This window comes from Acomys minous (assembly GCF_964271855.1).
Source record: "Acomys minous genome assembly, chromosome: 14".
Lineage (NCBI taxonomy): Eukaryota > Metazoa > Chordata > Mammalia > Rodentia > Muridae > Acomys > Acomys minous.
The window spans coordinates 5,411,099-5,426,419 of record NC_140496.1 but is presented as its reverse complement, the minus strand read 5'-3'; the positions used below and the strand labels follow the sequence as shown (position 1 = coordinate 5,426,419).

The window sequence follows — 15,321 nt, the reverse complement described above, 5'->3', positions numbered from 1 at the left end:
TTCTCCTGCGGCCAGGACATTAATGACTTCCCGGTAGTGTTCTAAGCTAGGCAACTCTCCATGACCCAGAAGACAATGTGGAGTGGAAAGCAAGAACAGGAGATGCAGCTTTTTATTGCTTTGTGTATGATGCGACCCCGCTTGCTGGTCGCTGGAACTGGTCTCACTTAGATGGGAAATAGGAGAGTGGAACTTTTTTTTTCTTTTTTTCTTTTCTTCTTTCCTCCTCCTCCTTCTTTCTTCTTCTTCTGAGACAGGGTTTTTCTGCGTAGTCTTCACTATCCTGGACGTGCTTTGTAGACCAGGCTGGCCTAGAACTCACAGCGATGCTCCTTTTTCTGCCTCCCAAGTGCTGGGATTAAAGACGTGGGCCGCCACTGCCTGGCTCTAACATTTTCTTGTAGCTGATCAGAACCAATCTGAGTCTTCCGCAGGCCTGGCTAGGGATGGCACTTTGAGCAACTTTGTAGGGTTGTGTCTACACCTAACGCTGGCCTGCGCAGATTCCCACACTCCAGGAGAGGCTTAGGTGCCGGGTTAATTTTTCAGTTTTGGTTTTGTTTTCCATTGTTTGCCAAGTGCAGGACAAACCGGAAGTGCGTTCTGTGCCTGCGCAGAGGGGGCGGTTTTACGCCTGCGCGCTCGAAGGGGGCGGCGGGGCGGCACCGACTTGGGCATGGCGGAGGTGGACCCCGAGTCGGATCAGATCCGACTGAAGTGTATCCGTAAGGAAGGTTTCTTCACCGTGCCTCCAGAACACAGGGTGCGACGACAGGGTGCCCGCCCCGCGGGCTGTGTGGCAGGGACGGACCGAGGCGCCCTGCCGCAGGCTGGAGGCTGGCGCAGGGGCTCGCGGGTGGGACACACGGAGTGTGAACTCCGGTGAGGCGGCGGGGTGTGGGGCGCGGAAGAGTGGGAGGTTCCCAGTGGCACCGGCAGCCGGGACTTCTCACCTTGCTTTCCCTACGTTCTTGTATCGTCCCTTTTGTGTGATGGGAGTGTGAGCCGGAGGGGTGAGTGCTGCTTCAGTAGACAGTTAGTGGGAAAGGGTTTGCAGCAGCCCACGTGTGTTTTTAACTTTTGCTTTGCGAGGCCAAGGCGCATTAACTTAAGTATTCTACCTAAGGGCCTCAGAGCACTACGCTGGAAGCTGTGGTAACCAAATCCGCTTTTTTGGTTGGCTGGTTTTGGTTTTTCGGAACAAGGTTTCTCTCTCTCGGGTTGTTTTGGTTTTTCTAGACAGGGTCTCTCTGTGTAGCCTTGGCTGTCCTGGACTTGCTTTGTACACCAGGCTGGCCTTGAATTCACAGCGATCCGCTTGCTTCTGCCTCCTCGAGTGCTGGGATTAAAGGCGTGCACCACCATGCCCGGCTGGTTTTTGTTTTGTTTTGTTTTTCTTTTGAGACAGGGTCTCTCTGTGTAGTCTTGACTGTCCTGGGCTCACTTTGTAAACCAGGCTGGCCTCGAACTCACAGAGATCCACCTGCCTCTGTCTCCCAAGTGCTGGCATTAAAGGTGTGCGCTAACACTGCCTGGCTCAGGGTTTCTCTTGTAATGCTGACTGTCCTGAACTCCATTGTAGACCAGGCTGGCCTCGAACTCACAGAGATCTGCCTGTCTCTGCCTCCCAAGTGCTGGGATTACAGGCTTGCATCACCACACCCCGCTCAGAATTTTTTTAAAAAAGATTTTATTTTATGCTTGAGTGCTCTATCTGCATGTACATCTGCATGGGCATCAGGTCCTACTATAGATGGTTGTGAGCTACCATGTGGTTGCTGGGATTGAACTCAGGACCTATGAAAGAGCAAACAGTGCTCTTATCCACTGAGCCTTGAAATCAGCTTTTAAAGGGGGAGGAAAATGCCCATGTGTCGTTGTTGGTTCCTTTTTTTTTTTTTTTTTTTTTTTTTTGGTTTTTCGAGACAGGGTTTCTCTGTGGAGCCTTGGCTGTCCTAGACTCACTTTGTAGACCAGGCTGGCCTCGAACTCACAGCGATCCACCTGCCTCTGCCTCCCGAGTGCTGGGATTAAAGGCGTGCGCCACCATGTTGGTTCCTTAAGACAAGACACTTGTAATCCCAGTACTCAGGAGGTTGAGGCAGGATGATCAACCCAAGTTGGAGGGCAGCCTGGGCTACAGAATGAGACCCAGACTCAAAAACAAGCAAAAAATACAAAATATTAGAGATTTTGGAGAAAAGTAGTATATTCTGTAGGATATTGTAGAGGAAGCCAGGTGGTGGTGGCGCACGTCTTTAATCCCAGCACTTGGGATCTCTGAGTTCCAGGCCAGCCTGGTCTACAAAGCAAGTATAGGACAGCCAAGGCTACACAGAGAAACCCTGTCTTGAAGAAACAAAACAAACAAACAAACAAACAAAAAATTGTAGAAGAGTTGACATTTGTTAGGACCAGGAAGTGTAGCCAGGATTTGGACAAGTCTGTCAAGGAGTGGCAATGCCGAACTCCAGTGGAGGCACAAAGTCAAGGTGAGGGGACGTAAACAGGAAGCCTTAGAGAGGGAGGAGGAGGAGGAGCCAGGTTAAGGAGCGCACCATGGGGCAGTATGGCGGAATCTGATGCCCTCTTCTGTCCCGCAGGCATACATGCAGTAGAGTACTTACATGCATCAATACATACATCTTAGAACTAATCTGATAAAAATAATCTTAACAATAGAAAAATAGCACTTGGGAGGCAGAGGCAGCTAGATCACTGTGAGTTTGAGTCCAGCCTGGTCTACAAAGCAAGGCCAGGACAGCCAACGGTACACAGGAAAAACAAAAACAAAAAAGTGCGTCATGGGTCAGCAGTCACCTTTAGTCCCAGGAGGCTAAGGCAGGCAGGTCTCTGAGTTTAAGGCCAGCCTGGTCTACAAAGTGAGTCTAGGACAGCCAGGGCTACTCAGAGAAACCCTGTCTTGAAAAACAAACAAAAGAGAGGGTCATGGAAGGGCAGAAAGTCAGAAAACCCAGGACAAGGCTGTTGAGAGAAAGGAAGCCAGCTGGGGACCGGCATAAAAGAATCCTGACCTTGCTGAGCTCCTTCTCTATCCAAGAAATGCTTAATTATGATGTCCTAGGTTACAGAATCCCCGATAAGACCCCAGAATGCCATGGCTCGAGCAAGCTGTTTCTCTGACCTCTCAAAGCTGCTTGCCATAGGCAGGCTAACGGGTCGGTTGTGTTGCTTCACTTGACCCTCATCCTCATCCTCATCCCAGCCTGCAAGAGGAAGTAGATCAGCTAGCTTCCCTGGTCTGGAAGTCCCTTCTCCCATCTCATAACCGGGTACCCGTGGATAGGCTTCCTCACACATAGGTGATGAGGCTGGCTCCTGCACAGAGGGGCTGCTTTGCGTGGCTTGTGGCCAGTTGTCAGTGGACAGCAGACTGCAGGGGCAGCAGGTTGGGGGATAGTCAGGCTCCCTCTCCGTGGCTTCGTCCCCTTTCCCCCCTCAGAAAATTCCAAGTATGTGGTCGCTCTTCTGTTTGGTGACCAGGTGTGGGTGACTGTTAGCTTCCGGAGCCTCACACTGGCCACGCCTCTGTCTTTCAGCTGGGAAGATGTCGGAGCGTTAAGGAGTTTGAGAAGCTGAACCGAATTGGCGAGGGGACCTATGGCATTGTGTGTGAGTGCTGCGCACAAGGGCACCTATGGCATTGTGTGTGAGTGCTGCGCACAAGGGCACCTATGGCATTGTGTGTGAGTGCTGCGCACAAGGGCACCTATGGCATTGTGTGTGAGTGCTGCCCACAAGGGCACCTATGGCATTGTGTGTGAGTGCTGCCCACAAGGGCACCTATGGCATTGTGTGTGAGTGCTGCGCACAAGGGCACCTATGGCATTGTGTGTGAGTGCTGCGCACAAGGGCACCTATGCCATTGTGTGTGAGTGCTGCGCACAAGGGCACCTATGCCATTGTGTGTGAGTGCTGCGCACAAGGGCACCTAGCTACGGCAGGGTTGAGACGGGAAGGCTGGCACTCTGTAATCCAAACCAAGCCAAAGCTGGCTCCCAAACTTTTAATTCCTGGTGTGATTTCCACAAAACTTACACCATGACTTGATAAAACACAACCATCAGGTTGCTAATGTCAGCAATGCAACGATCTAGCTGTGGAGTGGAGAGGCCTGGTCAGCAAGATGTCCAACTCCCAAAAGCTGCTTGCAGCTCCATGGCTGTGAGTCCTTCCGCCAAGGATTTGGACGCTACACACATCAACAGTGTGCTTTGTAAGCCGGCATCATGTTGAGGAAGTGCCCTGCCCCATAGAGTACTCCGCAGCTGGTGTTGGAACAGTGCACACGTGAACACAGAGCAGTGGGCTGCATGTGGGAGACAGTGCTTGGAAAGCTGCTTGCTGAGTGAGTTTCCGGTGGCAGGTTTCAGCTTAGAGCAAAACCGGAAATTCCCAACCCAGCTCAAAAGAGGATTCCCAAGCTCACCTCGTGGGAATGCAGGAAGGGCTGAGTGTTGTTGGGCATTCGGTTGTCAGAGATGAAAAGGAATCCCAAGAAACTCAGCAAAGAGGCTCCAGTGTGGCAAGATGGGGCTGTGACAGGGTAAGGTAGGCACTGTTGTGTGTGTGCTGCTGTTTCAGATCGGGCCCGGGACACCCAGACTGATGAGATTGTTGCCCTGAAGAAGGTGCGGATGGACAAAGAAAAAGATGGTGAGCTGGGCGCCAGGTGCAGGCCCTCCCCTCCCACCTGGGCGCCAGGTGCAGGCCCTCCCCTCCCACCTGGGCGCCAGGTGCAGGCCCACCCCTCCCACCTGGGCGCCAGGTGCAGGCCCACCCCTCCCACCTGGGCGCCAGGTGCAGGCCCACCCCTCCCACCTGGGCGCCAGGTGCAGGCCCACCCCTCCCACCTGGAGGCACTGAAGCAGGAAGAGGTAGAAAAAAGTCACCCCAGTGAGGGTTCTCGGGGCTCACTGCTGTGGAGGGCGTGTGCATTGTGGTTAGGGGCTGGCCCAGCCTGTCCCTGCAGCCAGGGCTTGCAACCTTGCCCACCTTGGCCAGCTGTAAAGCTCTGCATTGTCTACAAACCTTTTGCCCTAGAGTCAGGGTGGTGCTGGCATCACTGTTAGGAGAGGATGGGGGGCCCCAGGTGGGTTGGGCTGGGGTTCACTGAGCTCTTTTGGTTACAGGCATTCCAATCAGCAGCCTGCGTGAGATCACACTGCTCTTGCGTCTCCGCCATCCAAACATTGTAGAGCTGAAGGAGGTGGTTGTAGGCAATCACCTGGAGAGGTGTGTGGGTTCCCAAGCCTAGCTATCCCACACAAAAGGCTCCCTCCTGGGGTTACCCTTCCCCTGGCAGGCACAGACTGCTTTACCTCCTGGGGAGGAAATAGAAGCCGCACGTGTTCTCTTTTCCATCCAGCATCTTCCTGGTGATGGGCTACTGTGAACAGGACCTGGCCAGCCTACTGGAGAATATGCCAACGCCCTTCTCCGAGGCCCAGGTGTGTGCGGGAGGTGCTCCATGTGCCCTGGTTGGTGGATAGCTGCAGGGAAGTGAACGTGACAGCTGAAATGGATGGAATTTCCTGCTCTTCTTGCTCAGCATCTAGAGCCTTAATGAGAAGAATTCCTGCTTGTGGGAGCTGGGGACCCAGACCAGGGAGTAGCTCCAGGTCTTCTCAGTCGATGTGAAGCCAGCCTGCCCGTAATCTGAGCAGTAGGGAGGTAGTACAGAAAGGATTTTCAGGCGAGCTGACTAGACCAGCTAAGTTTGGCCAGTCCCAGGTTCAAATGAGAGATGCTTCCTCAATATATAAGGTGGAAAGCAACTGATCTCGACCTTTTCTCTTTACACATATGTACACTCTCACACATATATTGTGCACACGCACCACAAGATACGCTCCCTCCTCCCCTTGTTGGTGTTAATTTCAGAGTATGGTCTAATACTGTTTATTGTTATTAGGCCTATAATTACTTGGGCAGTATTATCTGACCTCTTTTCACAATCAATAAAGACACAGCCATGGCACAGATTTTAGAATAGCCCTATTTCACCTGGGGCAGGGCAGACATTACATCCAAAGCTCCCTTCCATGTCTCCCTGCCTCTATCCCACGCTGTCTGCCTTAGTCGTTTCTGTGTGGGCCACCTCCCATCCGTAATTCCATAGCTCCTTGCTTACCCTCAGCTGCTTCCTCCATCCAGCTGGTGTGGCCATGTCTCCTCTCCACGCGAACCCATCCTGCTGCCTTCTTTCTTCCTTCTCTGATAACTGAAACCTTCACCGCCCCTACCCAGCTCTTGGGAGGTAGAGGCAGGTGGATCGCTGTGAGTTCGAGGCCAGCCTGGTCTACAAAGTGAGTCCAGGACAGCCAGGGCTACACAGAGAAACCCTGTCTCAAAAGACCAACCAACCAGACAAGCCCAACAACAAGGGCAGGTGTACATGAGTATGTGTTTGTCTGGGCAGCAAGTAGATCTTGGGAGCCAGTAATTAGCATTAAAATACACAGCACCAGACCAGCCCCCAACATTCCATATACACAACACACAAACACACACCCATACACTAGTCTGCTGCGGTACTGTCTTAGTTGTGCAGGACACAGCAAGAAGCTGCAGGCCAGCCTGTGCCTCTGAACCTCTCCTAGGTTAAATGCATCATGCTACAAGTGCTTCGTGGCCTTCAGTACCTGCACCGGAACTTCATCATCCACAGGTGAGCGACAGCCTGGAGGAAGGTTTGCTGGGGGTGTCTGAGGGCTGGCAGGGAGTGGACCAGGAATAACTTTGATTTCCCATAGTGCCTCATTCTGAATATCTTTAGGAGAGGAGCAAGTACCCAGTAGAAATCTCTAAAGCTCCCAGGCAAGGCTCTCGATTCAAACAAGTCTAAGCAGCCTTCACGTATGCAGGAAATAGAGGGTGGATGGGTAGGTGGGGAAACAGCAGCCAGAGACCTTCAGAGATAGCACTGCCGACAGTGAGTCTTAGACCCGGAGCTGGCTGTTGCTAGAGACGCCTGTGAGTTCACTTGTTAGCCTGTATACTGGGACAGCTGTGGAAACACACTAGGTGAAGGAAACATGGCCTCTTCCTGTTGTTCAGTCCCTGAGGTTCTGGGCATCCCAGCAGCCCGTTCTCTACCTCTGCCCACCCTCTTTTTTTTTTTTTTTTGTTTTTTGTTTTTTTGAGACAGGGTTTCTCTGTGTAGCCTTGGCCATCCTGGACTCACTTTGTAGACCAGGCTGGCCTCGAACTCACAGCGATCCACCTGCCTCTGCCTCCTGAGTGCTGGGATTAAAGGCGTGCGCCACCACGCCCGGCTCTGCCCACCCTCTTGATTCTAGAAAACCCCAGTTAAATGTCTGGAGCGTGTGTTGGGCTGTGGAGACAGCCTGGTTGCCCTTTGGAAAACCAATGCTTGCTTTCTGACCCAGGGACCTGAAGGTATCCAACTTGCTCATGACAGATAAAGGCTGTGTAAAGACAGGTGGGTGCTGACCCCTGTGTGGAGGTGGGTTTCCGTGAGCATGCCTTTCAGGGTAGGGCTGTCAGTATGACTTTGAAAGCCAGAGATGACTTGTCTTCCTAGCCCCAGGCCTCACTGAATGATGCTTTCTCTCCCCCCTCTGCTGCAGCGGATTTTGGCCTGGCTCGGGCCTACGGTGTTCCAGTAAAGCCAATGACTCCCAAGGTTGTTACCCTTTGGTGAGTTCCTTAGAGTTCTGGTGGCCCACAGGGATGGGCACGTTGCCACGGGGCCCTTCACACTGCCTCAGGTGCTGCAAAGGCCCTTGAGCGTCTAGAAGCTGCATGCAGCTGCGTGTACTGTGAGCGCCTGGATCTAGGTCAACGGCGCGGAACAGAGAACAGCGAGGTTCAGTGGCCTCGAGAAGCCAGTGTGTGGTGCCGCACGCCTTTAATCCCAGCACGCGGGAGGCAGAGGCAGGCGGATCGCTGTGAGTTCGAGGCCAGCCTGGTCTACAAAGTGAGTCCAGGACAGCCAAGGCTACAAAGAGACCCTGTCTCGAAAAACCAAAAAAAAAAAAAAAAAAGAAAGAAAAAGAAAAAAGAAAAACCAAAAACCAAAACAAAACACCAGATGAAATCCTATGCTGGGCATTGGCGGTGCCTTTAATCTCAGTACTTGGGAAGCAGAGGCAGATGGATCTCTTGAGTTGAGGTCAACCCAGTCTATGAGGGAGTTCCAGGACAGCCAGGGCTACACAGAGAAACCCTTGTCTCAGAAAAAACAAAAACCCCAAGAAAGAAATGCCCATTGAACACTGACATGGCTGTAAACAGCCTGGCTCGGTCTCGGGAAGGGAAGGTAGCATTCTGCAGGGTTTTGTTGGGTTGGAGTTGATTTTGGTGTTTATTGATCTTCTTCTTTCTTCTTCTTCTTTCTTCTTCTTCTTCTTCTTCTTCTTCTTCTTCTTCTTCTTCTTCTTCTTCTTCTTCTTCTTCTTCTTCTTCTTTTTCTCCTCCTCCTCCTCCTTCTTCCTTCTGTTTCTAATTCTTTTTTTTTTTTTTTTTTTTTTTTTTTTTGGTTTTTCAAGACAGGGTTTCTCTTTGTAGCCTTGGCTGTCCTAGACTCACTTTGTAGACCAGGCTGGCCTTGAACTCACAGAGATCCATCTGCCTCTGCCTCCCAAGTGCTGGGTGTTTTTTTTTGTTTGTTTGTTTGTTTTGTTTTTTTTTTTGAGACAGGGTTCCTCTATGTAGCTCTAGCTGTCCTGGACTTGCTTTGTAGACCAGGCTGGCCTTGAACTCACAGAGATCCATCTGCCTCTGCCTGCCAAGTGCTGGGTGGTTTTTTTTTTTTTTTTTTTTTTTGAGACAGGGTTCCTCTATGTAGCTCTAGCTGTCCTAGACTCACTTTGTAGACCAGGCTGGCCTTGAACTCACAGAGATCCATCTGCCTCTGCCTCCCGAGTGCTGGGTGGTTTTTTTGTTTTTGTTTTTGTTTTTTTTTTGAGACAGGGTTCCTCTATGTAGCTCTAGCTGTCCTGGACTCGCTTTGTAGACCAGGCTGGCCTCGAACTCACAGTGCCTCTCAGAGTGCTAGGTGTGCACCACCACACCCAGTTTCCATTGGTTCTTACAGACATGGTAGCTCTCTCAGGCTTAGGGTAGAGGGTAGTAGAGCAAGCTCAGACTGAAGGAGAGGAGCTGAGTGGAAGTAAACGGGGCCTTTGTCTGCAGGTACCGAGCCCCAGAGCTGCTGCTTGGAACTCCTACGCAGACCACCAGCATTGACATGTGGTAGGAGTGCTTTCTGCTCCTGGGGCCTCGCTTCACCTGGCCCTGGAGGTCAGCCCTGGCATGGGGGGAACAGGATTGGTGCTCTGCTGGCAAGCCTGACCTTGGAACCCAAGGAGAGACATGAGAGCATGGCTGGAGCCTTCGCTCACTGCCTCTGACAATGCAGACCCGGTGGGAGGGCCTGTGGCCACTTGCCTACTTGATGAGCACGTTGATACGGTGCTAAGCAGAGACTGGCTGCTTCTGCAGGGCTGTTGGCTGCATCCTGGCCGAGCTGCTGGCCCATAAGCCCCTTCTTCCTGGCACTTCCGAGATCCACCAGATCGACTTGATTGTACAGCTCTTGGGGACACCGAGTGAGACTATCTGGCCGGTGGGTGTTCGGGACAACCCTCAGACTCCATCAATGCCCGGTGGCTCTGTTGCTCCAGCCTCTGCCTCTTACAGGGCTTCTCCAAGCTGCCGCTGGCCGGCCAGTACAGCTTGAGGAAACAGCCCTACAACAACCTCAAGCACAAGTTCCCGTGGCTCTCAGAGGCCGGACTTCGTCTACTCAATCTCCTCTTCATGTATGACCCTAAGAAAAGGTACAGAGCCCTCGTGTGGGCAGCTCCATGCGCCATGCCCTGCAGGAGGAGGGAGCCCTGCCTTGTGCAGGGCTGGAAGGACACCTTACACCTAAGTGCTTCCTTCACTTGTGTGGGGGTGGGAGCTGGGGCCTCGCACATGCCAGGAAAGCAGTCTAGCACTGAGCTGTGAATTCAGCAACCCTTCCAAAGATGATTTCTCACCACACAGGCTGTAGCTGCCCCCTCCCCACACATCCACAGACACTGTGCGGGGTGCCAAGTGCCTGTCAGTTTCTAGGCCTCCAGTCTCCGTTTGTTGGACGTTGAATTAGGCTGTTGAGATTGTGTTTTGAGTGAAATAGTCCTGAGGTCAAAGTCACTGTCTCTGTCCAGGGCAACGGCGGGAGACTGCCTGGAGAGCTCCTACTTCAAGGAGAAGCCCCTACGTGAGTCCGCAGATCTCCATGGGTTTCCTATGGGGGACTGACAACCCCTGTGTGTCCGTGTTGGGTGGATTCCCCGGGCAGGTGGGATGTAGGCGGGCTCAGGTTGTGCAGGCTCCACAGGTGGGGAGGAGAGGAGCAGATGGTGGCTCGGGGCCAGCTTACGTGCGGAGTCCCACCTAGACCTGGAGCATGGGATGGACCAGGAACCCCTTCTCCAAGCCAGCTCTGAAGCTGCCCTTCTCCTGCCTGCAGCCTGCGAGCCGGAGCTCATGCCTACCTTCCCCCACCACCGCAACAAGCGGGCGGCCACGGCTGCTGCCGAGGGGCAGAGCAAACGATGCAAGCCCTGATGGTGGGCGTGCCCATCCCATCCCTACACATCCTCATGGATCGTCAGTCCAGGACGGGGAGGCCCCTGCGGGCTGAGATGCCCTTGGCTCCTCCAGCTGACCGTTTCCTTTGTGTCCAGACACACAGTGTTGCTGAGTGGGGCACCCAGCATGGACTGGACTGTGGTAGCACCATCTGGTGGCCTGCTGCGCCTGGCAGCCTCGTCTGTCAGTGAAGCCCTGCTTCTGGGGAGACAGTGCCGGGGCTGAGAGGCCTGAAGGCCCCAATCAGTGTAGTGCTGAGACTAGAGCTGGGCACTAGCTGGATCGAGCAGGCCCAGGACAGACAGGCTGTAGTGAGCCTGGGCAGGGCTGGTGGGGCTCCCTGTGGGAAGGAGGGAGCAAGTGTTACATGGGGCCATGGTAAGATGCTTTTGAGACTTGTCAGAGTGAGAGCCCTTGGGGGATGGGCTGGCACTCCGTTTCCAGGGGCGGAGCGATAAAAGGCCTTTCCAGGAGACAGTTTGACAGTCCTTTAATGTACTGTAAGGTTTTGATCCATGCAACATGGACAGTGTCCTCTGAGGGGCCTGAAGTGAGGAATAGGAACAGGCCTTCCTGAGAGGGCACCATCAGAGGACATTTGCACAACAGTGAGCACTACCCGGGCCTCTACATGGTTGATGAAAACCCAGTTCTTCGTTATCCCTATCCTGAGCATTGGTGACTTAGGGACCCTGGGGAGGGGTCCTGGGCTACCCCCAAGGGAAATGAGGGCATGCTTTCTCCCTGGTGATGTGTGCCTGGAATGAGCTGCAGGGGGCAGTGAGATGCTGTTTGGCAACAGCCCAAGGAGTGGGCCCACATAAGTAAGCTCACCCCCTCTCTGCCTGGTAGGCAGCCGGTTGCTGAGAACCACTCCTGCTGGAACGCGGTGACAGCTCTTCCCACTGCCTGCTTTTTGCAGCTCTGTACCTCCTAACAAGGGTGAAGGGGTCCTCACACCTAAGCAAGCTGTGCCCTTTCACACCCTCCCACACGACCCAGATTTAACTCAGGTATCTTACAGTGTCACCTGCAAGCTCTGGAGCAAGCCCTTGGGTGAGGATTTCTCAGCACAGAGAGAAGGGTGACGTATCCTGAGCCGTAGACTGCAGGGAGCAGCTGGGAGCTGTAGGCAGCTCAGAGGGCGGGGTCCTTGGAGTGAGTTTGGGTACTGTAACGTGGACAACCTGGACTCCTCTGCCCAGACGTGCTGGGCGTGAGGACAGGGAATGAGGGAAGAAAGATCTTGTTGATTCAGCGCGGGGCCCGCTGCAGCCAGGGCTGAGACGCAGGCTTGTCAAGGAGGCCTGACCTGGCCCCAGGCAAGAGCATACCACCCAACTCTACCCTCTTCCAACTGCAGGGCCTGGACTCCCCAGGGGAGCAGGATGGCCAGGGCAGTTGGTGGCCTAGGCCCTTTTCCAAAAGGAGCACCATGGAAACCATCTCCCCAAATCACGTGGGGTCCACCTGGGCCTAGGGATGGGCCCCAGGACTGTCATAGAGCAGGGTGTCCACTGGTGCTCGTTGCAGCCACAGGCGTCTCTGGTTGTCACCAAGAAGTATTCGCAGTGAATGAGTCGGGCGGCAGGCAGACAGGGCAGTGCAGTGGGTAGCGTGTAGTTGGCGACAAGTGTCACAGCAGAGCGTGGGCAGGTTGCCAGGGCTCAGGCAGCTGTGTGCCTGGTAGCCCAGGGGCTCCACAACAGGCCCATAGGCTGAGCCTGCTGCTCCTTCTGCCTGCCTGTGTCGGGGGCTGGCTTGCCCAGGGCTCCCAGGGCCTTCAGGGGGAGCTAAGTCCCCTGACCGACTCAGCTCACGGCGCAGAGAGAGGAAGGAGAAAGCAGAGGGTCCTGGCTCCAGCTGCTCTTCCAGAGCCCCATATGGTGGGCTACTGGCCCCATGCAGATTGTCATCTGCGGGTTCCCAGGGCTGGTCCCCAGAACCCCAGAGTTTGGCACTCTGCTCCCAGATTGGTGGCCTATATGCCAGATCCACAGGAGGTGAGTCCAGCCCTGGGGAAGGCTCACCATACAGACTGGCTTCTGAGCTCTCATCCTCCTGCACGTCCTGATACAAGTCCACTGGGGTCCCATAAGCAGCAGGTGTGCCCCGGGGGGGCAGGGGTGGTGGCTCCTCATCCTGGGCCAGCCGCTGCTGCAGCCAGGCTACACAAGAGGCGACGTCCCCGCTAGCCCGTCGTGCTCGGAGCAGCTCCTCAGCTGGTAGCACACTTGTACCCAGCTGGCTCAGCACCTCACTTAGGATTTCGCACTCCAGCCGAAGAGCAAAGCAGCCGAGGGCCACCTGGACCAGCTGGCAGGCCGGGGGTGGGGTGCTCACCATTAGGCGGTGGTTATCCCTGCGCACGTAGCCCATCTTCTGGAAGCTTCGAGTCAGGAGCTCCTCAGAGAGTACGCCTTTCAGCACATGCACATAGCCCCCAGAGAAGGTCTGCAAAGAAGGGTCCTGGTCAGACCCTGCTCTTCCAGGGTGCAGCCTATATGGACTCAGTCCTGCCTTGACCTTGGTCTACCTCTGAAGTTTGTGTCACCCTCTGAGACTGTTTTCATCTGTCTGGAGTGAGCTTGGATGCAGAGTTTTGCACCTAAAGCCTTGTGCATGCTAAGCAAGCATTGTGTCACTGAGCCATGTCCCTAGCTCTGTAAGTAATTTTGATACAAAGGTCTTCAACTTGACCTTAAACTCAATCATCCTCCTGCCTCCACCTAAATTCTATTCTGCTCTTTGTCTCCTCCCATGAACCCTGGAGATCTGTCACCATCAGACGAGGAGCTGCTGTTTGACTGCCCCTCACTGTGTGGCATTTCAGAGTCTAACGCGCCGCTGGATGAGGGGCACACTTGGGAACATGCCTTCTAGATAAAAGCAGCGGCATAAGTTTGGCTCTTTCCCAAATGTGAAATCCTACAACAGCTCAGGCATCTTTGGAGCATTTGGAACAGGAGCACTGGCCACAACACCCTTCTTGACTGTGAGGAGGTAACTAAGCTAAAACCACACAGCTAGGAGGCTCTTAGCCGAGCCAGCTCCGCCCCAACACTATCCCTAAATTAGTCTATTTCAAGGCCAAGCCTGTCTGCCTTTGTCCTCTGGGGCTGGTGGGCGGGCCTCTAGCCTGAAAGGATGAATGGAAAGTCCCGGGATCTCAGGTATCCCCGTGGAGCAGCGGGCTGGTGGGGTAGGGATAGAGAGGGGTGTGGAGGGAGAAGACGCTGCCATGACAACCAGTGGAGGTTTACCTCGCCCACGTGCTTACTGACGTCATTGCCTTCCCACTCAAAATTAGCTCGGAGCGGCCCTACCCCCTCCTGGTGGTCTGCCGCCAGCTGACCTAAGGACCAGGCCAACCCTGGACCTGGCCGCCTAACCTGGACCCAGGCAGGAGCAGGGTCCGTGCTTCTGTCCCCAATATGCTGTTCTCTTCCTGGTCTTAGCAGCCTCCTTTTACAGATGGGACCAGGCCACATCCTGGAGGAGTTAGGATGGCCATAGGACATCAAGTACCTCCCTCACCCACCCACCCACGTCTGGCCTAGAATTTCCATGGCAACTAGGGCAGTGAGACTACTTTGAGGACAGCCATTTAAGCTCTAGGTGAATGAGTCTGGTAGGCATGTATTCCTACACGCCCACGACCCCTCAGCACGGAACCCTACCCTGAAGGGAGCCGGCAGCCCCCAACAGCCCGGACGAGGAAGGGATCGTGAAGGAGCATCCCCACCCCATACCTTGATGATGGTGAACTCCTTTCTCCAGGGCAGCAGGTAGAGGTGCACAGCAGCCAGCTCCAGCAGCTCGAAGGCGCGGGCCAGATCGCGGAGGGCAGGCGCCAGGTCAGCACGACCCCACAGGCCGTCAGTGAACAGAGCCAGTGCGTCGTCCTGTAGCGCCCCGTGCAGGTCAAAGTCCTCCACCAGAATCTGCCAGAGCACCGCGCGCAGCGAGGGGTCCCCACAAACGCCCGCGCGGCCCCGCCGCAGCTCGCGCTCCAGGCACAGGCGATAGTCCTCTGACAGCGAGCTGCTGCCCATCCTGACCGAGCGCGGGACAAGGTGTCAAACCACAGATCATGTCACTCCAGCTGTGAGACTCCCGGGCCCGCACCCAGTAATCCCAGGGCCCCTCCAACCTGGAAACACGGACCTTGGCAACTTAGGGAGTCTCGGAATCTACGGTCCCCTTCAGCAAGGCGATGTGGACGCCAGCAGCTGGGTGACTACGGTGTCTATAGCCTCCCCTCCCAAGGAGACCTTCAGCCCTGATTGCTGAGCACCCTTCTCCAGTGGATACCCGCCCCCGCCAGCTGAGCCTCTTGCTACCAGGGCCCCTCTCCCACTGACAAACCCCGCGGGCGGCCGGCGGTGCTACCTGCTGGTCCCCAGCGGTCCCAGAGAGCTCCACTTGGGCCTGGGTCTAGCCTCGCTCTTCCGCAGAGTCAAGCCCGCCCCTTAGCCTTAGTTTGTGACGTTGAGGGGCGAGGCTGGAGTCTGGTGCCGCCCTTTCGGCTAAGCAGGAGGGTGGCGGCGTGGGCGTGGCCTGGCCGCAGCTAGGGTTGGCCCCCCGCTTTGCTTCTCACCTTTTGAGGTCTTCTCAGATTTGCTGTTTCCAAGTCCCCAGTCTTTCAACTACTCCGAGGTCGTTAATCGCCTCGGGCCAGCGAGTGGGAGT

At 54.7% G+C, this 15,321-nt stretch overlaps 2 protein-coding genes across 11 annotated transcripts; one reads left to right on the top strand and one right to left on the bottom strand.

The window, feature by feature from the left end:
• Positions 1–606: 606 nt before the first annotated feature.
• CDK10 (cyclin dependent kinase 10) lies at positions 607–11,102 on the top strand. 8 transcript variants are annotated; one of them, XM_084757868.1, is made up of 13 exons: positions 607–763; positions 3,561–3,633; positions 4,606–4,677; positions 5,154–5,256; positions 5,390–5,471; positions 6,624–6,691; positions 7,413–7,465; positions 7,614–7,683; positions 9,181–9,240; positions 9,490–9,613; positions 9,688–9,827; positions 10,203–10,255; positions 10,508–11,102. In XM_084757868.1, exons 1-13 carry the CDS (start codon positions 677–679, stop codon positions 10,603–10,605), a joined length of 1,083 nt encoding a protein of 360 aa, XP_084613994.1. In that variant the 5' UTR covers positions 607–676; the 3' UTR covers positions 10,606–11,102. The 8 variants fall into 8 exon arrangements, with proteins under 8 accessions (XP_084613994.1, XP_084613999.1, XP_084613997.1 ...); XM_084757871.1 differs by having other exon boundaries at positions 621–725; positions 3,561–3,670; XM_084757869.1 differs by having other exon boundaries at positions 626–763; positions 3,561–3,670.
• Positions 11,103–15,314, bottom strand: SPATA2L (spermatogenesis associated 2 like). Of its 3 annotated transcripts, none has more exons than XM_084757863.1 (3): positions 15,230–15,314; positions 14,382–14,685; positions 11,103–13,083 (listed from the first exon to the last, which is right to left on the bottom strand). In XM_084757863.1, the coding sequence occupies exons 2-3, from the start codon at positions 14,682–14,684 to the stop codon at positions 12,106–12,108; spliced, it is 1,281 nt and encodes a 426-aa protein (XP_084613989.1). In that variant the 5' UTR covers position 14,685; positions 15,230–15,314; the 3' UTR covers positions 11,103–12,105. The 3 variants fall into 3 exon arrangements, with proteins under 3 accessions (XP_084613989.1, XP_084613987.1, XP_084613988.1); XM_084757861.1 differs by lacking the exon at positions 15,230–15,314 and adding an exon at positions 15,022–15,136; XM_084757862.1 differs by lacking the exon at positions 15,230–15,314 and adding an exon at positions 14,797–15,111.
• Between the last annotated feature and the right edge of the window lie 7 nt (positions 15,315–15,321).

Coding starts and splice junctions, on each gene's coding strand:
- SPATA2L (XM_084757863.1), bottom strand. CDS start 14,684: ATGGGCAGCAGCTCGCTGTCAGAGGACTATCGCCTGTGCCTGGAGCGC. Junction 13,084..14,381: donor AGGAGTTCACCATCATCAAG/GTATGGGGTGGG, acceptor CCTTCTTTGCAG/ACCTTCTCTGGGGGCTATGT.
- CDK10 (XM_084757868.1), top strand. CDS start 677: ATGGCGGAGGTGGACCCCGAGTCGGATCAGATCCGACTGAAGTGTATC. Junction 9,614..9,687: donor CGAGTGAGACTATCTGGCCG/GTGGGTGTTCGG, acceptor TGCCTCTTACAG/GGCTTCTCCAAGCTGCCGCT. Junction 9,828..10,202: donor ATGTATGACCCTAAGAAAAG/GTACAGAGCCCT, acceptor GTCTCTGTCCAG/GGCAACGGCGGGAGACTGCC.